Consider the following 25,353-nt stretch of genomic DNA (forward strand, 5'->3'; position numbering starts at 1 on the left):
CTCAATTCCCTGAGCCTTTCCTCGTAAGACCTTCCCTCCATACCAGGCAACATCCTAGTAAATCTCCTCTGAACCCTTTCCAAAGCTTCCACATCCTTCCTATAATGTGGTGACCAGAACTGCACGCAGTACTCCAGGTGTGGCCGCACCAGAGTTATGTACAGCTGCAGCATGACCTTGTGGTTCCGAAACTCAATCCCCCTGCTTATAAAGGCTAGCACACCATATGCCTTCTTAACAGCCCTATTAACCTGGGTGGCAACTTTCAGGGATTTATGTACCTGGATGCCGAGATCTCTCTGTTCATCTACACTACCAAGAATCTTGCCATTAGCCCAGTACTCTGCATTCCTGTTACTCCTTCCAAAGTGAACCACCTCACACTTTTCCGCATTAAACTCCATCTGCCACCTCTCAGCCCAGCTCTGCAGCTTATCTATGTCCCTCTGTATCCTATAACATCCTTCAGCACTATCCACAACTCCACCGACCTTCGTGTCATCTGCAAATTTACTAACCCATCCTTCTACACCCTCTTCCAGGTCATTTATAAAAATGACAAACAGCAGTGGCCCCAAAACAGATCCTTGCGGTACACCACTTGTAACTGAACTCCAGGATGAACATTTGCCATCAACCACCACCCTCTGTCTTCTTTCAGCTAGCTAATTACTGATCCAAACCGCTAAATCACCTTCAATTCCATACTTCCTTATTTTCTGCAATAGCCTACCGTGGGGAACCTTATCAAACGCCTTACTGAAATCCATATACACCACATCAACAGCTTTACCCTGATCCACCTGTTTGGTCACCTTCTCAAAAAACTCAATAAGGTTTGTGAGACATGACCTACCCTTCACAAAACCGTGTTGAGTATCGCTAATCAACTTGTTCTTTTCAAGATGATTATAAACCCTATCTCTTATAACCTTTTCCAACATTTTACCCACAACCGAAGTAAGGCTCACAGGTCTATAATTACCAGGGTTGTCTCTACTCCCCTTCTTGAACAAGGGGACAACATTTGCTATCCTCCAGTCTTCCGGCACTATTCCTGTCGACAAAGACGACATAAAGATCAAGGACAAAGGCTCTGCAATCTCCTCCCTGGCTTCCCAGAGAATCCTAGGATAAATCCCATCTGGCCCAGGGGACTTATCTATTTTGACATTTTCTAAAATTGCTAACACCTCCTCCTTTTGAACCTCAATTCCATCTAGCCTGGTCGACTGAACCTGAGTGTTCTCCTCGACAACATTGTCTTTCTCCAGTGTAAACACTGACGAAAAATATCCATTTAATGCTTCCCCTATCTCCTCTGATTCCACACACAACTTTCCACTACTATCCTTGATTGGCCCTAATCTTACTCGAGTCATTCTTTTGTTCCTGATATACCTATAGAAAGCCTTAGGGTTTTCCTTGATCCTATCCGCCAACGACTTTTCGTGTCCTCTCCTCGCTCTTCTTAACTCTCCCTTTAGGTCCTTCCTGGCTAACTTGTAACTCTCGAGTGCCCTAACTGAGCCTTCATGTCTCATCCTAACATAAGCCTTCTTCTTCCTCTTGACAAGTGCTTCAACTTCCTTAGTAAACCACGGCTCCCTTGCTCGACAACTTCCTCCCTGCCTGACAGGTACATACTTATCAAGGACACGCAGTAGCTGTTCCTTGAAAAAGCTCCACATTTCGATTGTACCCATCCCCTGCAGTTTCCTTCCCCATCCTATACCTCCTAAATCTTGCCGAATAGCATCATAATTGCCTTTCCCCCAGCTATAATTCTTGCCTTGCGGTATATACCTATCCCTGCCCATTGCTAAAGTAAACATAACCGAGTTGTGATCACTATCACCAAAGTGCTCACCTACATCTAAATCTAACACCTGGCCGGGTTCATTACCCAGTACCAAATCCAATGTGGCCTCGCCCCTTGTTGGCCTGTCTACATACTGTGTCAGAAAACCTTCCTGCACACACTGCACAAAAACTGACCCATCTATAGTACTCGAACTATAGTATTTCCAGTCAATATTTGGAAAGTTAAAGTCCCCCATAACAACTACCCTGTTACTCTCGCTCCTGTCAAGAATCATCTTTCCAATCCTTTCCTCTACATCTCTGGGACTATTCGGAGGTCTATAGACAACTCCCAACAGGGTGACCTCTCCTCTACTGTTCCTAACCTCGGCCCATACTGCCTCAGTAGACGAGTCCTCAAGCGTCCTTTCTACCGCCGTAATACTTTCCTTGATTAACAATGCCACACCCCCCCCTCTTTTACCATCTTCTCTGTTCTTAAAGAAACATCTAAATCCTGGAACCTGCAACAACCATTCCTGTCCCTGCTCTACCCATGTCTCCGAAATCGCCACAACATCGAGATCCCAGGTACCAACCCATGCTGCAAGTCAGTTGCGTAAACCGATTGATGGTTTGGCTATAATCGATGACCATCCGGTTTTTCTCCCCAGGCCGGACCACCAACACTTGGGCTCGCCAGGGACTGTTGCTGGCCTCGATAACTCCTTCCTTCAGCAACCTCTGGACCTCGGACCTGATGAAGGTCCGGTCCTGGGCGCTGTACCATCTGCTCCGTGTCGCGACGGGTTTGCAATCGGGGGTGAGATTAGCAAACAAGGAGGGAGGGTCCACTTTGAGGGACACGAGGCTGCAGACAGTGAGGGGGGTATAGGGCCGCCGAATTGAAAGGTCAAGCTCTGCAGGTTGCACTGGAAGCCCAGTCCTAGGAGTGCCGGTGCGCAAAGGTCAGGGAAGACAAGGAGTTTGTAATTTTTAAAAACCTTCCCTTGGACCGTGAGGTCCGCGATGCTGCAGCCGGTGATGGGGACGGAGTGCGAACCTGAGGCTAACCCGATTTTGTGTTTTACGGGATGGACAGGGAGCGCGCAGCTTCTTACCGTGGCAGGGTGAACAAAGCTTTCCGTGCTCCCGGTGTCCAGCAGGCAGCCCGTCTCGTGGCCGTTGAGGTGGATCAGCGTCGTTGTTTTGGCGAGCGTGCGTGGCCGTGACTGGTCAAGTTGAATGGCCGCGAGCCATGGAGAAGAACCATCGTCGTAGTCGTCGTCGACCGAGTAGGTGCTGGCAGAACCTTGCTTGCCAGTCCAGGATGGTGGTGCCCAGGATCCGCACGTGGAGTCGGGGCCCCAAGATGGCGGCGCCCGCAGGGCCCTCGTGGTTGCTGGGGGGGCGGGGTTAGTGGTGCCAGCGGGCCGAACGGAGCGGCTGAGAGCGGGGGCAGAGAGGCGCGCAGGCCGGGCGCAGGGGCCCGGGGGCGGGGGGGGGAGAGATTGCCGTGGAGTGCTGGAAGGGCCCGCATGGGCACGGAGGGGGGGATCCCCGGTCGCTGCGCGGTACAGCAGCGACCGATTTGGCCTGGCAGACCATCGAAAAGTGGCCTTTCTTCCCGCAGCTCTTACAGAGGACGGAGCGAGCCGGGCAGCGCGGGCGAGGGTGTTTAGCGAACCCACAGAAATAGCAGCGGGGCCCCGCAGACTTGTCGGGGTGTCCCGCGGCGCAGGCCTGAGGGGGGTCGGGAGCGGCGGATGGCGGTGGGGAAGCGTGCCAGGAGGTCCAGGGTGCTGCAGCGCGGCTGGGGACATAGGCGCGGGCGTTTAAATCGGCGACCTCCAGGGAGGTGGAGAGAGTCCGTGCCTCAGTTAGGCTGAGGTCGTCTTTCTCCAGCATCCGCTGGCGGATAGCGGCAGACTGCATCCCAGCCACGTAAGCATCTCTGATCAAAGGTTCCATGTGCCCCGTGGCTGAAACTTGGAGGCAGGTTCAATTCCTCCCCAGGACAGCGAGGGCCTGGTAAAATTCGTCTAATGACTCACCGGGGAGCTGTTGTCTGGTAGCCAGCAGATGTCGGGCGAATACTCTGTTTACCGGTTTAAGAAACTGTCCTTTTAGCTTATCCATGGCCGTGTCGTAATCTTTTTCCTCTGCAATCGTCGCGTAGGCCGCCATGCCCACACTGGAGTGGAGGATATGAAGCTTCTGTGCCATGGTGGGGGGGGGAGGGGGGGCTGTTTGCAGACGCCAGGTATCCATCGAGACATGCCAGCTAATGTTTAAAGATTTCTGAAGCGTTCTGAGTTTGCGGGCTGATGCGGAGGCATTCGAGCTTGATCCGGAGCTCCATCTTCAAAATTCTAGCTTATTAAATTGATGAACCATCAATTGAACGCGAGACGAGTTGCTGTACAAAAGTAGGCTTTAATAAGCTAGACGTTAGCCCTGCGGTTGACTACAGTAAATGGCCGACCGCCGGGCATGCTGGGTGTTTATACCTCATCCTGGAGGCGGGGTTAACTCAGCCTCTCGACCAATCGGGGAGCCGTCACATGACTGGTCTCAACCAATCGGTCGAGAGGCACATGACCGACCAGGGCCAATGGTAAGCCGGTGTTCTGCACCAATGGCAGGCAGCTATGTTAATCATACCACCACAAGATCCACATCCGCCCCCAACCCCTTCAATTGCGCAATCACCTGGGCCCGCTTCACCGGCCCATTCAGCCCCCTTACATTCCATGTGACCAGCCGAATCGGGGGTCTATTCCCCCTCCCTCTCCGCCGGTCAGCCATAACTCTCCCTCGGCCCACCACGTGCCCGCAGTACCCCCACGGCCCGTTCCCCATGGTGGCAGATCCCCATCCCGACCCACCCCACCATCACCATCTGTTCCCCTTCGGCCCTTCCAGCAGCAACCCGGTACCCCCCCTACTCCCCCCCCCCCAACCCCCCCTCCCCCCACTCGCTAGGCCCCCCCCCTAGCTGCATTGCCCCTCTCGCCGTACTTCCTTAAGTCAGCTGACTCCTGCTGACCCCGGCTGCTCCCGCCACCCCAGCGACCCCCCCGGTGTGACACAACCGCCACTCCCCCAACCCGGTACAGACCCCTCCCATTCTGCCTCCAACGTGGGAAAAAGCCCGTGCTTCCAGCTTAAACCCCAGCCCCGACCCAAAACGTGGGAAAGAAAAAGGCGCACGCCCCAACGGGCCTACAAAACAGCCCCCCAACTTTCCACCAGTGAGAAAGGCACAGAAATAAATAGTAGAAAAGCCCCAAAAAAGAGAAAAAACAAAAAAGGCCCAACAAAGAAGTACGAGGGAGAACAGCGCCTCCGGACAATGTACATCAGTCTCCAACCCCCCCCCCCACTTCCCCCCTCAATCCTCAGTTTGAGTCCAGCTTCTCTGCCTGGACGAAGGCCCAGGCCTCTTCCGGGGAGTCAAAGTAGAGCTGGTGATCTTTATAAGTGACCCAGAGGTGTGCCGGCTGTAGCAGGCCGAACTTCACCCCTTGTGGAGCACTGCCTTCGACCAGTTAAAACCAGCCCTTTTCTTCGCCACCTCCGCGCTCCAGTCCTGATAAATCCGGATCTCTGCGTTCTCCCACCTGCTGCTCCACTCCTTTTTAGCCCATCTCAGTACACACTCACGGTCGACAAAGCGCTGTAAACGGACCAGCACCGCCCTGGGCGGCTCGTTCGGCCTGGGCTTTCTCAGCAACACTCGATGGGCACCCTCCAGCTCCAAGGGCCCTTGGAAGAACCCGCACCCATTAGCGGGTTCAGCATCAAGGCCACATAGGCCCCCAGGTCCAATCCCTCCAGCCCCTCCGGGAGGCCCAGGATCCGCAAGTTCTTCCGCCGCGAACGGTTCTCCATTTCCTCCAGCCTCGCTTGTCATTTTTTGTGGAGCGCCTCGATGACTCCACCTTCACTGCCAGGCCTAGGATTTCGTCCTCATTCTCCGAGGCCTGTTGCCGGACCTCGCGGATCTCTGCGCCCTGAGCCGTCTGAGTCGCCATGAGCTTGTCCAGGGAGGCCTTTAGCGGTTCCAGCAGCTCAGCTTCCAGCTCTCTGAATCAGCGATGGAGCTGCTCCTGCGCCCACTGCTGCCACGCTGCCAGTTCCCCGCCCGCCGCCATCTTGGTTTTCCTGCCTCGCACCTTTCTTTGCTCCAAAGTCGATTTTTTGACCGCCCCGCTCCTGGTCCAGTCCATCCACCGGCAGATAGGCGCAGCAGATGTGTTCCCACACCGGGAAAAGTCCAACCAGCCACTACGGGCCCTTAAAAGAGCCCAAAAGACCGAAAATAGCAGGAACCACCAAACGTGCGGCTTAGCTCAGCATCACCGCAACCGGAAGTCAAAAAGTGCAACTTTTTAATGATGACTGTGGTTTGACAGATCTACTAACACCTCTACACCTTGTGATTCACACAACTGATTTTTAATCGTGATCGGTTTAGCTCAATTTGTTGGACAGCTGGTTTGCCAGGAAATGCCAGGCCAGCAGAGAGGCTTCAATTACAAGCTGAGGTTATCCATGAAGGTTTCTCCTTCTCAATCTTTCCCCCTCGCTTGAGATATGTTGACCCTCAGGGTAAATAACCACCACACAGCTCTCCCCCAAAGGGAAAAGCACCCTACTGTCACCTGGAACTATGATGACTTTACATACAGGTGGCACAGTGCATTGCTGCCTGTGGAACCCGGATTCAATTCCGCCCTTGGGTCAATTTCTGGGTGGAGTTTGTACATATTTCACGTTTCCTCCAGGTGCTCCAGTTTTCTCCCACAGTCCAAAGATGTGTAGTTTAGGTGGATTGGCCATGATGTGTCCAGGGATGTGTAGTCTTGCGGTGATAGGGCTGTGTGGACATGGGTAGAGAGCTCTTTCGAAGGGTCGGTGCAGACTCAATGGTCGAATAGCTGCCGTCTGCACTGGCGGGTTTCTATAATTCTTCTATGAAACTGAATGAAAGTTCTTGCATTCAAGGGTTTGTCTCACACTTTCCCCAAAATAAACACCATTTGAAAACTTTCAAAGACGAATGCAGATGAATTCGCAAAGGCATATACCATAGAACAGCTGAACAAAACAGATGGTTGACACAACATATTGAGATACAAATTGAGACAGTGAATTAGAATGCTGGTGCATGCTTTGACGGAGTTAGTTAAAGTGACACTTCTGTAAACAGATGATCCTAAGTTCAAACATCAGTGAAATCTATCACTCTGCATTGAATCCTTGGCTTTAAATCAAAAGCCATGATGTGGAGATGCCGGCGTTGGACTGGGGTGGACACAGTAAGAAGTCTGACAACACCAGGTTAAAGTCCAACAGGTTTGTTTCAAATCACTAGCTTTCGGAGCACTGCTCCTTCCTCAAGTGAAGGAAGGAGCCTGAAGAAGATGTGCAAGTTAGGTGGATTGGCCACGCTAAATTGCCCCTAAATTGGAAAAAATAAATTGGGGACTCTAAATTTATTTGAAAAAGTCTTGATTTTTCCTCTCACTATGCATCTAGAAACAGACAGGCGTTTTTAATTTTTGATCCCCCCCTCCTCCACCTTATAAATCGTGTATTTTCACCAACCCTCAGGTTTGGAGTACTCAAATGTTCTGTAACTAAATTGCACAGCAAGCTTGAGATAAGATTAAATAAAACAGTAGGTTTAGTTCATACATGTACGCACCAGTCAAGGTGTTTTGCAATGTGCACCCCTGTTGCAGTCGTACGATAAAGGTGGACAAGGCAATGGGGTACAGGGCCGGACCAGAATCAAAATGCAAGTTACGGATTTTCGTTACGGAGTCCGGTATCCTGGAAACTTTCCGGAATCTATAGCATTGTCACAAGTAATCACTTTGTGATTAACAAAATTATGATGATCGAAGTAAAAAAAAAAGTATTAACTGAACGTGTATGTTCAGTGACTGGAATCAATATTAGTCTCTATGGGCCCTAATTGTTTCACTCGAGGGTTTACCGTCACTATGAATAAGTGCTTCATTTCGACATGTTTTCCCAGACTGCAGAAGCATCAACTGCAACATCAGCATTGGTTCCATTGTGGGATACATAATGAATTGGAGTCTGGTGTTCCAGATACAGGATTTACTTTCTGAAATCCAGAAGATTTACTATCCCCTTCTTGTTGCTGTTGGTGTTCCGAGTAAGGATCTATATTTAACTCTTATCTTAGTAACTCTGTTAAACTACATTGTTGTTTTTGCCATGAACATTACACTGTCGTGTTTTATGTTGTACCCGGTATTCTGCTGAACTCAATTATAAGTATTACAGCATGTTTTACAATATTGCTGGTTACTTAATCCTGTCTCCGCTGTGGTTTAAATTCCTGTGAGTCACTACACCCAGTTACTAATTTTCTAAAGTATATTTCACTGTATTATCGCATTAATCATTAATTTACCAATTCTCCCCACTGTGGAGTTCCTGGAACATTTGATATGTAACAGAAGATTTACTGAGCTCCAATGCGGGCCATATATAAATGTGTGGCTGATAGATGGTGTATGTTTTGGTGAATTCTGCACCCTGATAAAGTACACAATTCCTTCGGATCATGCCAACATCTGCAGGTGGTCACTATTGACAAAGGGATCCAGATGAGATTAAACGTGGGACCTATCAGCATTCAAAAGATTTTGCTTCAGTGATAACGCAGAACCCTTAGATTTTTGTTGTAGCATATACGAATATCTTTGTGATCTGTCAGTGTCTACATAGAGTCTGTAGATTATGTTGGGAGTCATAGAATTTATAAGGGACACATGGAATGTCTCAATATTTGGAAATCGCCCTGTGAGTGTCTCAGTTTACCTCAAAACCTTTAACTGTCTTCTTCGACATGGACGAGACATTATTGTATGTCGATATTGACAGGGGGTTTCTGAGAGTGTCCTGAATGACAGGCTGTTTCTGAATGTGTCTCAGCATTTACAGGACATTTCTGAGTGAATGGCAACATTTACAGCAGGTTTACATATTCCCTGTCACCCAGATAAATGTGGTCCCACTGTCATTCAAATCTGTTCATATTTATTCAGACTAATGCCACCTGACTGCAAGGGCAGGATTTTAAGAGATGCAATATTTGAAGTTTGAAGTGAAGACCGTTACAAAATTTGCAGCCAGGGATGTATTTATTAATCAAATTTTACATTGGCTCCTAAAGATTGTGCTGAAGTTTATCGGTGAAGGCAGTGAACTTACTAATGATAATAATGATAATGGGTGGCACCGTGGTTAGCACTGCTGCCTCACAACGCCAGGGCGTTGGGTGACTGTATGGATTTTGCAAATTATCCCTGTGTCTGCATGGGTTTTCTCCGTGTGCTCCGGTTTCCTCCAATAGTCCAAAGATGTGCCGGGTTTTTTTCTACTTTTATTAAAATAAAAAATGTAGGGTACCTAATTCATTATTTCCAATTAAGGGGCAATTTAGCGTGGCCAATCCACCTACCCTGAACATCTTTGTGTTGTGGCGGTGGAACCCACGCAGTCACGGGGAGAATGTGCAAACTCCACACGGACAGTGACCCAAAGCCGGGATCGAATCTGGGACCTCGGCGCCATGAGGCAGCACAGCTAACCATTGTGCCACCGTGTTACCCCTAGATGCGCAGGTTAGGTGGATTGGCCATGCTAAATTGCCCCTCAGTGTTGAAACGTTAGGTAGCATTACTGGTTGTCAGCGATACGGTGGAGGTGTAGGCTTTAGTAGGGTGCTCTTTCCAAGGGCCGGTGCAAACTAAATGGGACGAATGGTCGCCTTTTGCACTGTTGGCATCCCATGATTCAGATACTGTACCGAAGCATATATTGGACATGTAAGGAATTTGGGTTACGGGTATAGGGTGGATACGTGGGTTTGAGTAGGGTGATCATGGCTCGGCACAACATTGAGGGCCGAAGGGCCTGTTCTGTTCTGTACTGTTCTATGTTCTAAATGCACCTGTATTTAGTTGGGAATTGAAAACTGTAACAACAATGAAATTACCGTATTTACTTTTGGGTATATTTAAATAAGGTTGTATTATTATTCCCAAATCTGGGTGTGTTTATGAAAACGTTGTCTTTGTTCTGAAGCCCTGGTATAATTATTCAATCCCATTACTGGATGGGAAAACCAAAAAAATACTGTTGCCATGAACGTTAATAAACTTTGTATATGTCTGTGATGAGATTTTGTATCTAAGGTACACGCTTTAAATGGGGTAAAATTACATTGAAAATGGTAGAGTTCATACTTTCCAAATCTATACCAGATATAATAAACTGGATGAAAACTGGAAGAACCTTAAACCAGAAGAGACTTTATTAAAACAAAACACATTACATGGAGTGATGTATGCTACATTTCTATAAATAATCTCTCCTGGAAGACGGGATGATACCTAAAGGATACAAATGACGGACAATTGACAAAATATAAGGGAAATAGGGATTGTTATTTTACGCATCTTGTTTCTACAACCTGGAATTCACAAACTGAAAGATTTTGGAAACAGATTTAATGCTAACTTCAAGAATAACGGACAGAGTAGAGAGATTAGGACTAAGTATATATCACTTTCAGAAATCTGACTCTGCCACAGCACACAGATTGGCCTTGTGGTGTGCTGTGGGATTATATGCTCCACTGATCTCACCAAGGCCTCCATCTATCTTATACTTCTGCATTTAGTATTGTTTATGATTTGATATCTGTTTCCTCTTCTGACAGTTAACTTGCTGACGATTGTGATACTATCTAAGGGAAAGTGTGGTCTCTCCAAAGGCATCACATGCTACTTGATGGCCATGGCAGCAGGGGATATGCTGGTCGCTATCCTTGATTTGATGTTGAGGCAGATTCCAATTTCTTATTGGAGACAATTTTCTTTCCTTTGGGATGTTCCGGTATGTAATATCCATGCCGTGCTGCTTTATGCTGTTACAGACTGTTCAGTTTGGTTCACCGTCACTTTCACCTTTGATCGATTTGTGGCTATTTGCTGGCAGAATGTGAAAGTGAAATATTGCACACAGAAAACTGCAGCTACCGTTATTGGAACAGTCTCATTGCTCAGTTGTTTAAAGAATATATTCTGGTACTTCCTGTTGAGAAGTACCTATAAATTGTCAAATGCCCCTTGGTTTTGCTATCAAACATTTGGTGTTTTGTATTCAAAGTTCTGGATAGTAATTGAACTTCTTCATTATATTCTCAACCCATGCGTCCCATTTTTTATCATTATGCTGCTCAATAGTTTAACCGTAAGATACATTTTAGTGGCCAGCAGAGCCCGGAGGAGAATCAGAGGTCACATTAGTCAGGAGAGCCCCAGGGATCCAGAGATGGAGAGCCGAAGAAAATCTATCATTTTACTGTTTGCTATCTCGGCGAATTTCATTCTTTTATGGGCAGTGTATATGTTCTATTATATGTGGATCCGGATTATATATTTAGGCTTACGTGACATATATTTACCTCCCTTAGTGAGAGAACTGGGATTGATGCTGCAGCTTTTGAGCTGCTGCACAAACACCTGCATTTATGTACTGACGCAGGCTAAGTTCAGAAATCAGCTAAAGAATATGTTGAGCTGCAAAGGTAGATGAGGGAAGTGAAGTTGACGTTGTCTACATGGATTCATCAAGGCCTTTGACAAGGTACCAGCGGTGTGCCTCAGGGATTGGTGCTGGGTCCACTGTTATTTGTTATATATATTAATGATTTGGATGAGAATGTAGGAGGCACGGTTAGTAAGTTTGCAGATGACACCAGAATTAGTGGCATAATGGATAGTGAAGAAGGTTATATAAGATTGCAACAGGATCTTGACCAATTGGGCCAGTGGGCCGATGAATGACAGGTGGAGTTTAACTTGAATAAATGTGAGTTGGTGCATTGTGGTAGATCAAATCAGGGCAGGACCTATTCAATTAATGGTAGGGAGTTGGGGAGAGTTACAGAACAAAGCGATCTAGGGGTACAGGTTCATGGCTCCTCGTAGAGTCGCAGGTGGACAGGGTTGTGAAGAAGGCTTTCAGCAAGCTAGGTTTTATTGGTCAGAATATTGAATACAGGATTGGGACGTCTTGTTGAAATTGTTCAAGACATTGGTAAGACCACACATGGAATACTGTGTTCAGTTCTGGTCACCCTATTATAGGAAGGATACTGTTAAACTAGAAAGAGATTTACGAGGATGCTACAAGGCTTGATGGTCTGAGTTATAAGGAGAGGCTGGATAGACTGGGACTTTTCTCCCTGGAGCGTAGGAGGCTTAGGGGTGATCTTATAAAGGTCTATAAAATAATGTGGCACATAGATAAGGTAGATAGTCAATATCTTTTCCCAAAGGCAGAGGAGTCTAGAACTAGATGGCTTGGATTAAGGTGAGAGGGGAGAGATACAAAAGAGACCAGATGGGAGGTTTCTTCACACAGAGGGTGGTGAGCATCTGGAACGGGCTGCCAGAGGCAGTGGTAGAGGTGGGTAGAATCTTTTCCTTTAAGAAATAGTGACACTGGGCAGCACGGTGGCGCAGTGGGTAGCACTGCTGCCTCACAGCGCCGAGGTCCCAGGTTCAATCCTGGCTCTGGGTCACTGTCTGTGTGGAGTTTGCACATTCCCCCAGGTGTGCGTGCGTTTCACCCCCACAACCCAAAGATGCGCAAGGTAGGTGGATTGGCCACGCTAAATTGCCCCTTCATTAGAAAAATGAATTGAGTACTCTAAATTTAAAGAAAAGAAAGTTAGACAGTTACATGGGCAGGGTGGGTATCGAGGGATATGAGCCAAATGCAGGCAAGCGGGTCTAGCTTAGTGATAAAACTGGGCGGCATGGACAAGCTGGGCCGAAGGGCCTGTTTCTATGCTATAAACATCTATGTCTCTATAAGGTTCTGTACAGCTGCAGGATGACTTGCCAATTTTTATACTCGATGCCCCGGCCGATACAGGCAAACATGCTGTATGCCTTCTTGACCACCTTCTCCACCTGCATTGCCACTTTCAGTGACATGTGAACCTATACACCCAGATCCCTTTGCCTGTCAATATTCTAAATGGTTCTGCCATCTATTGTATCTTTCCCATCCATATTAGACCTTCCACAATGCATTATTTCACATTTGTCTGGAATAAACTCCATTTGCCTTCACTTTGCCCAAGTCTCGAACCAATCTATATCCTGCTGTATCCTCTGACAGTCCTCATGGCTATCCACAATTCCACCAACCGTTGTGTTGACCAATATACTAATCACACCAGTTACATTTTCCTCCAATCATGCATATATACTGCAAATAGTAACAGACCCAGCACAGAATCCTGTGGAACACCACTAGTCTATTCAAAAAACACCCTTCCACTGCTACCCTGTCTTCCATCTGTCCATCTTGCCACCTCACCTCTGATCCTGTGAGACTTCACCGTCTGTACCAGTCTGCAATGAGGGACCTTGCCAAAGGCCTTACTGAAGTCCATGTAGAAAATATCCACTACCCTATCTTCATCAATCATCTTCTTCACTTCCTCAAAAAACTCAATCAAGTTAGTGAGACACAACGTCCCCTTCACAAAACCATGCTGCCTCTCGCTAATACACCTACTTGCTTCCAATTGGGAGTAAATCCTGACTCGAATAATCTTCTCCAATCATTTCCCTACCACTGACATGAGGCTCACTCCCCTGTAATTTCCTGGATTATCCTTTCTTAACCAAATGAACAACATTGACTATTCTCCAATCCTCTGGGACCTCACCTGCTGCCAGTGAGGATACAAAGATTTCTGTCAAGGCTCCAGCAATTTCCTCTCTTGCCTCCCTCAGTATTCTGAGGTAGATCCCATCAGGCCTTGGGAACTTATCTGCCTTCACGTTTTTCAAAGTGCCCAATACCTCCTTCTATTTGATCTCAATGTGACCCAGACTATCTACACAGCCTTCCCCACACTCATCATCCACTAAATGGATGATGGATGATTAGGGGCAGCACGGTAGCATGGTGGTTGGCATAAATGCTTCACAGCTCCAGGGTCCCAGGTTCGGTTCCCGGCTGGGTCACTGTCTGTGCGGAGTCTGCACGTCCTCCCCGTGTGTGCGTGGGTTTCCTCCGGGTGCTCCGGTTTCCTCCCACAGTCCAAAGATGTGCGGGTTAGGTGGGTTGGCCATGCTAAATTGCCCGTAGTGTCCTAATAAGTAAGGTTAAAGGGGGTGTTGTTGGGTTACGGGTAAAGGGTGGATACGTGGGTTTGAGTAGGGTGACCATTGCTCGGCACAACATCGAGGGTCGAAGGGCCTGTTCTGTGCTGTACTGTTCCATGTTCTATGTTCTAAATCCTTCTCTTTTGTGAATACTGATGTAAAGCATTCATTTAGTACCTCGCCCATTTTCTTGGGTTCCCTCCTCTGCCCTCGAATGCGCCAACCCTTTCCCTGGCTCCTTTTATTCTTTATATACGCATGAAAAGCCTTGAGATTTACCTTAACCCTATTTGCCAATTACTTTTCATGACCCCTTTTTGCCCTCCTGTCTCCTTGCTTAGGTTCCTTCCTACTTTCCTTATATTCCTCAAGGCCTTCGTCCTGTCCTAGCCTTCTGGACCGTACAAATGCTTTCTTTTTATTTCGGACGAGGCTCCCAATATCCCTCGTTATCCAAGGTTCCAGAAACTTGCCATATTTATCCTTCTTCCTCGCAGGAACGTGCCAGTCATGAATTCCTATCAACTGACATTTCAAAGCTTTCCACATGCCAGATGTTGACTTACCCTCAAAGGTCCGCCTCCAATCTCAATTCTTCATTTCTGCGCTAATATTGGTATAAGCAGCTTCCCCCAAATTAGCACATTCACACAAGGACTGCGCTCATCTTTATCCAACACTACCTTAAAACTTACTGAATTATGGTCACTGTTTCCGAAATGCTTACGGACTGAGTCGAGAGGGATGGGTTCCCTCCGATTCTTTGGATTTCGCCAAGCGAGATACCACCATCAGAAATAAATTCGGCCGATATTTCCGGTTCCGACCACCGCCATTTTCCTTTTCGGTTCTGACAGTCAGAGAAACAGGCAAGATGCAGATTTTTGTGAAAACTCTGACCGGGAAAACCATCACCCTGGAGGTGGAACCGAGTGACACCATCGAGAATGTGAAAGCCAAAATCCAGGACAAGGAAGGGATTCCCCCGGATCAGCAGCGTTTGATTTTCGCTGGGAAGCAGCTGGAAGATGGACGCACCTTGTCTGACTACAATATCCAGAAAGAGTCGACTCTACATCTGGTTCTGCGTCTGAGGGGTGGTGTCCTGGACCCCTCCCTCCGAGTCCTTGCTCAGAAATACAACTGTGACAAGATGATCTGTCGCAAGTGCTACGCCCGTCTGCACCCTCGTGCATCAAACTGTCGGAAAACAAAGCGTGGCCACACAAACAATCTGCGACCCAAGAAGAAGCTGAAGTAAATGTTGGGCACACTGTCCATGTTAAACTTGTGTTTGTGCTAAATTTCCAATAAAAGCACACATTGCGTCATTAAAAAAAAAAAAAAAAGAAATAAATTCGGCCCAAGTCTCAAAGAGACGCTCCTTAAGTCTGAATAATTTCACAGAGAAATTCTCTAAACACTAGCACTCTTCCCGAAATACCATGCAAACATTAACATTCTCACAGCGACATCCTGTCAACATTAATAGACTCCATGAGACAAACTATAATCGTTAATGGTCTCTCATCAGTGGGAGAAAGTTGATGGGACATCAGTTCCAAGCCACTCATAAGTAAATCTGATAGTAATTTCAGCTGTCTGGGCATTTAAAAGACCTCTCATCAGGGCAGCACAGTGGCGCAGTGTTTAGCACTGCGGCCTTACGGTGCCGAGGTCCCAGTTTCGATCCCGGCTCTGGGTCATTGTCCGTGTGGAGTTTGCACATTCTCCCCATGTTTGCGTGGGTTTCACCCCCACAACCCAAAGACGTATAGGTTAGGTGGATTGGCCACACTAAATTGCCACTTAATTGGAAAAAAATGAATTGGGTACTCTAAATTTATAAAAACAAAATAAAAGGCCTCTCATCAACGTGAAGTTGATGTTTTCTCAGCAACGTGGATAACTGACTGAATCCTTTCCTACACAGAACAGTACAGCACAGTCTAGGCCCTTAGGCCTGCGATGTTGTGCTGACCATTTATCCAAATCTAAGATGAACCTAACCGACACCCCTTCAATTTATTGCTGTCCATGTGCCTGTCCAAGAGTCACTTCAATGTCCCTAATGACTCTGACTCCACCAACTCCGCTCGCAGTGCATTCCATGCACCCACCACACTCTGTGTAAAGAACCGACCTCTGACATCTCCCATATACCTTCCTCCTACATTTGGAGTAAAAGCAAAGGCTGCCATTAATTTCAAGTAAAACACCAGCAAGATGAGCAAGGGATTCCCTTGGCGCACTGGGAGTGTGTGAATGGGCTCTCCCTAGTGTGAACAGTGAGGTAACCTGATTGCTGAGTAAGCTTAGATGATGACTTCAGCCCAGTCCCAAAATGGAAATACCTGAACAGTGTCCGATCTTTTTGACGGTGTCAGTGTTATATCAGTTCCTGAGAACTTTTACATCATTCCCTACAGTCCAGGCACGAAAGAGCTTTCTCCCCAGTGCAGGGAGGTTGGATAACTGAGTGAATCCCATCCCGAATGTGAAGCTGGTGAATGACCTCGCCTCAATATAAACTCGCTGCTGCCTCAGCAGATTGATTGGTTGAGAAGGTAATTGGACCTGTCGAGTCTGGGACAACACAAGATTCCGGTCTCTATGGGAGGTGAAAGGAGAGAGAGAGAGAGAGGGAGAGAGAGAGAGAGGGAGAGAGAGATGGGAGACGCAGGGGATATAGAGAAGAATCTGAAGCTGAATCAAAAAGTTGACAGAATCTCCCAAACGCTCAACCTCAACCACCTCGAAATACCAGGGCAATGGCTGTATGAGAATATGATCACCTGGCTGGCTTGCCTTCCAGTGCTGAGTGAACAGAAGTTTCCTTCATTAAAATATTGGCAAAAGTGAAATCAATACATCCAGTCCCTGCGAAAGACTCCACTCACTGGAGATGGAACTGGTCTGTTCACAACCGTGGCAAAATATTTCATCCCACAGCGAGCTTCCAAATACAGAGGGGCATCATCACCAAGGCAGCCTATTTCCACCTCAGTGATGTCATTCTCCCCCTCCCCAGTCTCCGCTCATTTATTGCTGAAACCGTCATCCATTCTGTTTATTCCAGAATTATTCCAGAATGATTTACCTGATAACATTCCCAGCACGCCACTCACATTCAACCTTCCTGTGACCTTGAGGTTATCCGAAACTTTGCTACCCTTGTGCTTACTGGCACCAAGTCTTGTTCACCCATTAGTTCTGTGTTTGCTGAGCTATTGGGACTAGTGTTCTTGCAAACCGGTTAATTAGGGAAGTAGAGAGAGCTTCAAATTAAATAGAGCAGGGGCGTTTCTGTAGAGAGCATACATAGGCTAACAAAGCAAAAGGATACAACACTATACAAGTCAGCTATTTAGATAGGGGAGGCAGTGGTGTCATGGTATTGTCGATGGACAAGTAATCCAGAGACACTGGGTAATGCTCCGGGCATTGGGTTCAAATCTCACCATGGCACTAAAAGATGACCATGAAACCAATGTCGATTGTTGTAAAAAAAAGCCGTCTAATTCACTAACGTCCTTTAGGATTTAGGACATCTGTCATCCTCGGCCTACATGTGACTCCAGATCCACAGAAAGGTGGTTGACTCTTAAATGGGATGGGCAATAAATGCTGGCCCAGTTACACCCACATCCCAGGAACGAATAATTTTAAAAAACACTGATACCCAGAGTTTTCCAGATAGGGTCAGAGAGTAAAAACATTGTTGAAAAACAAAAAATCGGGTTAAAAGGGAAAATATAGGAACAAGGCAACATTAATGGCTCTTTACTAAAATGCACATATCATTTGGCCCAAAATAAATGAATTAACGACACAAATGGGTATGATCGTATAACCATTACAGAGCTGTAGTTACAGGGAGATTAATACTGGGAGCTAAATATTTAAGGATACGTAAGTACAGGCAGGCAGGAAAGGATGTGGGGTAGTGCTGTTGGTACAAGATGAAATAAGTGCAAGAGCAAGAAATGATATTGGATCGGAAGATGTTGAATCCATGTGGTGGAGGTGAGTAAGAAGACGCTGGTGGGAGCAGTTTGTAGATTTCCACACAGAAGCTGCACAGAACAGAGAATAAACCGGGGGATAACAAAAACAGCACTTTAACTAACTACTACTGGGCGGCCAATATAGCTATGATTAGGAAGTGGGTGATTGGGGGGTGGGGGTGGGTGGCGTGGGAGCAGCTGGAGCAGCGTCATGTGAAGGTACTAGTCTGGGAGCTTTGATAACGGCTCCTTTACCGTTCTCCGCGACCTCTAACTCCACAAGTCCGGTGGTGGTGGCGACTCTGCGGATCAGGGCACAGTGGAGGAGGTACAAGAACGTGGAGGGAGCGTCGGTCTGGACCCCCCGATATATAACAACCACAGGTTTGTCCCGGGTAGGATGAATGGCGAGTTCCAGAGCTGGCAGAGGGCAGGCATCAGAAGGATGGGAGATCTGTTCATAGACAGAAGCTTTCCCAGTTTGAAGGTGTTTGCTTTAATCTGCCGCCAGGAAACGCCTTTAAATATCTGCAAGTACGAGCCTTCCTGAAAAAACAGACAGTGGGCTTTCCAACGCTGCCACCACTGAGGATACAGGACAGGGTGGTCTCCGGCTCCTGGGTGGGGTAGGGGAAAGGGGTTGAATATCTACCAGGAACTACAGGAGGCGGAGGAAACCCCGGTGGAGGAGCTAAAGGGCAAGTGGGAGGAGGATCTCGGTGAGGAGTTGGAAGCGGGTCTGTGGGCAGAGGTCCTGGGCAGGGTTAATTCCACCTCATCATGTGCCAGGCTCAGTCTAATTCACTTTAATGTGATCCACCGGGCACACAGGACGGCAGCGAGAATGAGCAGGTTTTTGGGGGAGAAGACAGTTGTATGAGGTGCAAGGGCAGCCCTGCAAACCATGTCCACATGTTTTGGGCATGCCCGGAGCTTAGAGAGTTCTGGCAAGGGTTCGCGACGGCAATGTCCCAGGTGCTTAACACACGGGTGGTGCCGTTTGAGGGGTGACCTGATAGAGGTCTATAAGATTATGAGGGGCATGGATAGAGTGGGTGGGCAGACATTCTTTCCCAGGGTAGAAGGGTCAGTAACCAGACGGCATAGGTTTAGGGTCCGTGAGGCAAAGGTTAGAGGAGATGTGCAGAGGGTGGTGAGTGCCTGGAATGCGTTGCCAGGGGAGGCTGTGGAAGCAGATACATTAACGGCGTTCAAAAGGCATCTTGACAAACACATGGACAGGATGGGTATAGAGGGATACAGCACAAGGAATGCTGAGGGTTTTGGCAAAGGTTGGCATCATGATCGATACAGGCTTGGAGGGCCGAAGGGCCTGGTCCTTTGCTGTATTGTTCTTTGCTGTTAATCTGTTTCAGGTTGCAGGAGAGTCAGTTCAATTTCATTGGAGACAGACAGCTGAAGTTGCTGCAGGAATCCAGATCTGGGCTGGGTGTGGTGTTTAATATTTTCAATTTACAGACATCCCCGCTCTCATTCTGTGAACATTTTCCTCTGATTTCCTGTCCCTCCCCTTTAACCGGCCGGGTTGCAGGTTGAAATCCTATTGGCTGTTTCCCAGTTTCCAGCTGGAGCTGAGTGAGTGTCATCTCCCATTGTGACATCAGAGACCCAGCAACATTGTCAACAGACTCCGCCTCCCGCCCCCCCCAGACTCCGCCTCCCGGCCCCACAAGACTCCGCCTCCCGGCCCCAAAGCGCTGCTTCTGCAGGAGATCCGGGGCTGAATGTTCCCCAATAGGGCACTGGGGCAATGCACAGACAGGAAGGACCCAGGGTGGGGATCAGTCTGAGATGCAGTGAAAGACGACAATTACACTCAGTTGTCAGGACACTGTTGTAACGTCCTTTGTCTGTTCTGTGTTCCTTTTTATCCCCGTCCTGATTTGATCTACAGGCCCCTGGTTAGCTGCTACTTTATTTTTGCACCGTTTGCGTTTTAGTAATATTAGTGCCAGTGATTGTTGGAGCCAGTCAGAAACTGTCAGGACAGAAGGTGGGTCTTCTGCAGAGTTCCATCTTTTGTTTTTCTGTCCTGTTAAGGAAGCCCAGCTGGTAGGGAGGGGAGAATCTCTCTCTCTCTCTATCTCTTAGTCATGATGTGGAGATGCCGGCGTTGGACTGGGGTGAGCACAGTAAGAAGTCTTACACCACCAGGTTAAAGTCCAACAGGTTTGTTTCAAACACGAGCTTTCGGAGCGCAGCTCCTTCTTCAGGTGACTGTAGAGGTATGATCCAGAAACATTTATATAGACAAAGTCAGCAATGCTTGGAATGCGAGAATTTGCAGGTAATCAAATCATTACAGATCCAGAGAGAGGGATAATCACAGGTTAAAGAGGTGTGAATTGTCTCTAGCCAGGACAGTTGGTAGGATTTTGCAAGTCCAGGCCAGATGGTGGGGAGTGGATGTAATGTGACATGAATTCAAGATCCTGGTTGAGGCCGCACTCATGCGTGCGGAACTTAGCTATAAGTTTTTGCTCGGCAATTCTGCGTTGTGGCGTGTCCTGAAGGCCGCCTTGGAGAACGCTTACCCGGAGATCAGAGGCTGAATGCCCTTGACTGCTGAAGTGTTCCCCGACTGGAAGGGAACATTCCTGCCTGGTGATCGTCGCACGGTGACAGTTCATTCGTTGTCGCAGTGTCTGCATGGTCTCGCCAATGTACCACGCATCGGGACATCCTTTCCTGCAGCGTAAATGGTAAACTACACTGGTCGAGTTGCACGAGTATGTGCCGCGTACTTGGTGGGTGGTGTTTCCACGTGTAATGGTGGTATCCAAGTCGATGATCTGGCATGTCTTGCAGAGATTGCCCTGGCAGCGTTGTTTGGTGTCGTGGTCGCTGTTCTGAAGGCTGGGTAATTTGCTGCAAATAATGGTTTGTTTGAGGTTGCGCGGTTGTTTGAAGGCCAGTATTGTGGGTGTGGGGATGACCTTGGCAGGATGTTCATCTTCATTGATGATGTGTTGAAGGCTGCGAAGAAGATGTCGTAGTTTCTCCGCCCCAGGAAAGTACTGGACGACGAAGGGTACTCTGTCAGTGGTGTCCCGTGTTTGTCTTCTGAGAAGGTCAATGCGGTTTTTTGCTGTGGCACGTTGGAACTGTCGATCGATGAGTCGAGCGCCATATCCCGTTCGTACGAGGGCATCTTTCAGCATCTGTAGATGTCTGTTAAGCTCCTCCTCGTCTGAGCAGATCCTGTGTATACGGAGGGCTTGTCCATAGGGGATGGCTTCTTTAATGTGTTTCGGGTGAAAGCTGGAGAAGTGGAGCATCTGTGGGCTTGCGGTAAAGCGAAGGGCTAAGGTGACCGTCCTTGATAGAGATGTGTGTGTCCCAGAATGCAACAGAATTTGGAGAATAGTCCATGGTGAGTCTGATGGTGGGATGGAATTTATTGATCTCATCGTGTAGAAAAAAATGTCATCGATGTATCTGGTGTATAACATCGGTTGAAGGTCCTGTGCAGTGAGGAAGTCTTGTTCAAACTTGTGCATGAGGATGTTGGCATATTGAGGTGCGAATTTGGTCCCCATGGCTGTTCCGTGCGTCTGGATGAAGAATTTGTTGTCAAAGGTGAAGACGTTGTGATCAAGAATGAAGCGGATGAGTTGCAGAATTGCGTCTGGAGATTGGCAGTTGTCGGTGTTGAGTACTGAGGCTGTTGCAGCAATGCCGACGTCATGGGGGATGCTGGTGTAGAGTGCCGAGACATCCATTGTGACGAGGAATGTTCCTGGTTCAACTGGTCCATGGATGCTGAGTTTCTGTAGGAAGTCCATCGTGTCGCGACAGAAGCTGGGTGTACCTTATACGATGGGTTTCAGGATGCCCTCGATGTGGCCAGAGAGGTTCTCACACAGGGTCCCATTGCCTGAAACGACCTGGTGTGTTGGTCTTGTGTATTTTCGGGAGGCAGTAGAGATCTCCAATGTGGGGATTACATGGGATGAGAGCACGTAGGGTGCTCTGAAGGTCTGGATCCAAGGTCTTGATCAGTCTGTTGAGATGGCGGATGTGTTCCTTGGCTGGATCGATGGGTAACTGTAGTGTTCCTGGTTGCCGATTTGTCGGTATACTTCTTTGCAGTAGTCCGTTCTGTTCAGTATAACGGTGGCCCCTCCTTTGTCTGCTGGTTTGATGACAATGTTGTGGTTGGCCTTGAGAGCGCGGATGGCGTTGTGTTGTGGTTGGGTGACGTTTGGGGCTGCCTGATGAATCTGGCATTGACACGACTCCTGACGGCTTGATCATACATGTCGAGTCTCGGGCAGCTGCCTTCCGGAGGGGTCCAATTCAACTCTTTCCTTTTTGTTTGCTGCACCGCAGGTCTGCTGTTCCGGTTCATTGGTCGTCTCCTTGGGTTCGCTGTCGGCCTCTTGGGGTCTGTGGAAGAATTCCCGGAGCCTCATTCGCCTGATGAATTCCTCCGTGTTTGCCACGAGACTGATGGGGTCCATTTTGGTGGTGGTGCAGAAATTGAGCCCTCTGCTGAGGACTTCGATTTCATCTGGTTGAAGGGTGAAGGGTGTAGTCTGACAAGTTGACAATAGATTTCCCTGTATTGTTTTCTACTGTGGTACTATCTCTTAGTCGCAACACACTAACTCTGTGTCTGAGGGGCTGAGGAGCTCAAAATTGAAGCTTAAGGTTAGAACATTCGTAAGAGAACCGTCAGAGTTTTGTACAGAAATCAGACAAGTGAAAGTCTGCCAATTCCAGGGTCAAAACTGTCGTAGTTCAACAGGGAGGCCGAAGCTCCATCTGGTGGTAGAAGAGCAGAGTTGCACTGGTCCAGACACCCTGCGCACATCACCATCTTCTGGCTGGAGATTGGAATTGCGCTGACCTGGAATTCTCTGTACTTAGCTCCACCTGGCAGTGGAACGAGGGATCTGCACCAACCTGAAAATCTTTGAGCAAATCTTTCCCCAAAGGCAGCAACCTCAGCAGTAAAGACTCATCTCAAACCAACCCTTTAATCCACCTTTTTAAATCTCCATCCACCTTCCTTTCAATTTTCAAAAGGGATTAATGGCTGATTATTTCACCTCCGTTGCTATTTGCTTCCTTTACCCTGAAGAGGCATTGTGGACCTTTCGAAAGATGTTCATTGACCAGCTGTTCACTTGGCATCACTTCACAGTCCTCACTGTCCTCGTCCTGACTAACTGATGCCATGCTTTTCCATATATTTTCCTTCCAAGCAGATATGCTCTGGTATACATTTGCATCAAATTACTTTTACAAAAGTCCAAGTCACTTTCTTCTTCAGATTTGCAATCTTCTTTCCTAGCTTCGGAAGAATTACTTGCTATTTGGTCAGGGTTGGTTAGTAACAGGTCTGTTCTGTACCAGTTGTTTATCCTTACTTCATAACCAGGACCGAAATTGAATTCAGAACTCTAGCCTGACTCTTCATCCCTGTCACTGTTACTAAATTCGAACTCCTCTTTCCTATGGCCACCTTTAGTGCTCGCATTCAGTACCACTGACCTTTGATATGTCACCACCGTCTTTCAATGTTTCTTTGAGTCATTTAATGCCACATGAGGTTTCCTTACTCTCGTATGCCCTACTATTGGCATCTCATGTGCTCTCTGCTGAACTTCGCTCTGACTCTCTGTAATCATGGGTGAAACTACAACCTTCACACCTGCCAAATCATTCCCCAAATGTAAGTCTACTCCGTCCACTGGCAATTTCTTAAGCAGCCAATCGACTACTGGATCTGACAGTAAATCACGCTCCACTTGTACTTTATAGAATGGAACAGAGATACTATCTCCACCCATTCCATTCACTACTACCTCAGCTTTCATTGCGTTCTCTGGAGGGAAAACCAAATCCTTCTCCAGTAAAGGAGTTGAGTAGCCTCTGTTAGCTTTTTATGAGGAAAATGGGGTGATTGTCCCCTTAGGCAAAAACCCAGAATACCTCTTATCTCCCACATTCTTCACACCAGCTCCCACAGCAGCATTTACCACAGGTCTCCTCAGTCCACATAAAGGGACAATGTCCAGCTGTATTCTTCACTATTGCTTCATGTTCAGAATCCTCCTTATGAACTCCAACAAGTCCAATGGCTTTTCCTTGCAACTTCCAACAGGCAGAACAAACATGTCCCGCCTTGTTATAATGATAGAACCTAGGCATTCGAGTCTCCGATTCACTCTCTGTACCTTCCTTCCTGGTCTGAGGAGGACATCTCGGAGCATTCCCAGCTACCCATTCCTTACCTTAGCTACCTGCCTTCCTTTCATGCTCCTACATCCAATCCAAACTTGATTTGGAATGAGTTTGAAAGATGGAGTTTAGTTGTTAAGTGGATTTGCAGATGATGAAACGATCTGACATATTTGGTGTTAACTTATCCAATGTTTTAATCAAACACCAGATCAAATGGGGAAATGTAGCCCTGACCCAAAGCCTACTGGGAAATATGGCCATGTTAAAAGAGTCGCCATAGCCTGATGGGTATTCATACAAAGTGAAGACACCAGCAAAGAATGATGGTTAAGCAGAAGCAGCGTAAACATTTGAGTCTGCAGTGAAAATTAGATTGTGTAGCCAGGGAGTGAGCACAGGGACTGACTGGACAATGACTGTTGCTATGCCTTGGACAGACACCAATTGAACACAGGCCCCTGTGTGTTCTGCTCCTGAGAAGAAATACGAGGCTGGAATGAGTCACAGCTCTTTGAGCTTTCATGGCCAGAGAGGACAATGGTTGTTAGAGCTGCCCTGTGAGCATATGAGATCAGTGCCAGCGAGATCTGTCCAAAATAAGGAGAAACAGATTTTCCTTGTGAAGCCTCGAGGAACAACATCACAGAAGGAAGAAGCCTCAAGCTTCCAGGTTGAAGAAGGAGCCTGAATCTGCTTATATCTGACCAGGGCGATTGGGTCGGAATGACTTTTACAAGTCCACAATGACAAGTTAGGTAAGTATCAACAGTTTAACCTATGCTTATGAAGCTATAGTGTGAGGAAAGGAAGGTAGAATAGTTTATGTGCTTTTGATACAGTACATGATAGAACATCTCTTGTAGGAATGATAAGCATTGGGATTTTATACTGTGTTCAATAAATAACCATTTTGGTTCAAAGATAAAGGTTCTGGGCGGGACTCTCTGATCCTGAGGCTAAATGTTGACGCCGTCGTAAAAGCCGTCACGTTTCTCGACGGCGTCAATATGGCATCAGGAGCAGAAAGTCTGACCCGTACAGGGGGCCAGCATGGCACTGGAGGGCCAGCTGCCGATCTCGGTGTCTGA

General features: G+C 47.6%; 1 protein-coding gene across 1 annotated transcript; it reads left to right on the plus strand.

Moving 5' to 3' along the window:
* Positions 1-14,855: 14,855 nt before the first annotated feature.
* Positions 14,856-15,389, plus strand: uba52 (ubiquitin A-52 residue ribosomal protein fusion product 1). The gene has a single exon (XM_038800885.1). The coding sequence runs from the start codon at positions 14,920-14,922 to the stop codon at positions 15,304-15,306; it is 387 nt and encodes a 128-aa protein (XP_038656813.1). The 5' UTR covers positions 14,856-14,919; the 3' UTR covers positions 15,307-15,389.
* Positions 15,390-25,353: the final 9,964 nt, after the last annotated feature.

The sequence above is a fragment of the Scyliorhinus canicula genome, chromosome 6 (genome assembly GCF_902713615.1).
Source record: "Scyliorhinus canicula chromosome 6, sScyCan1.1, whole genome shotgun sequence".
In the NCBI taxonomy this organism is placed as follows: Eukaryota; Metazoa; Chordata; class Chondrichthyes; order Carcharhiniformes; family Scyliorhinidae; genus Scyliorhinus; species Scyliorhinus canicula.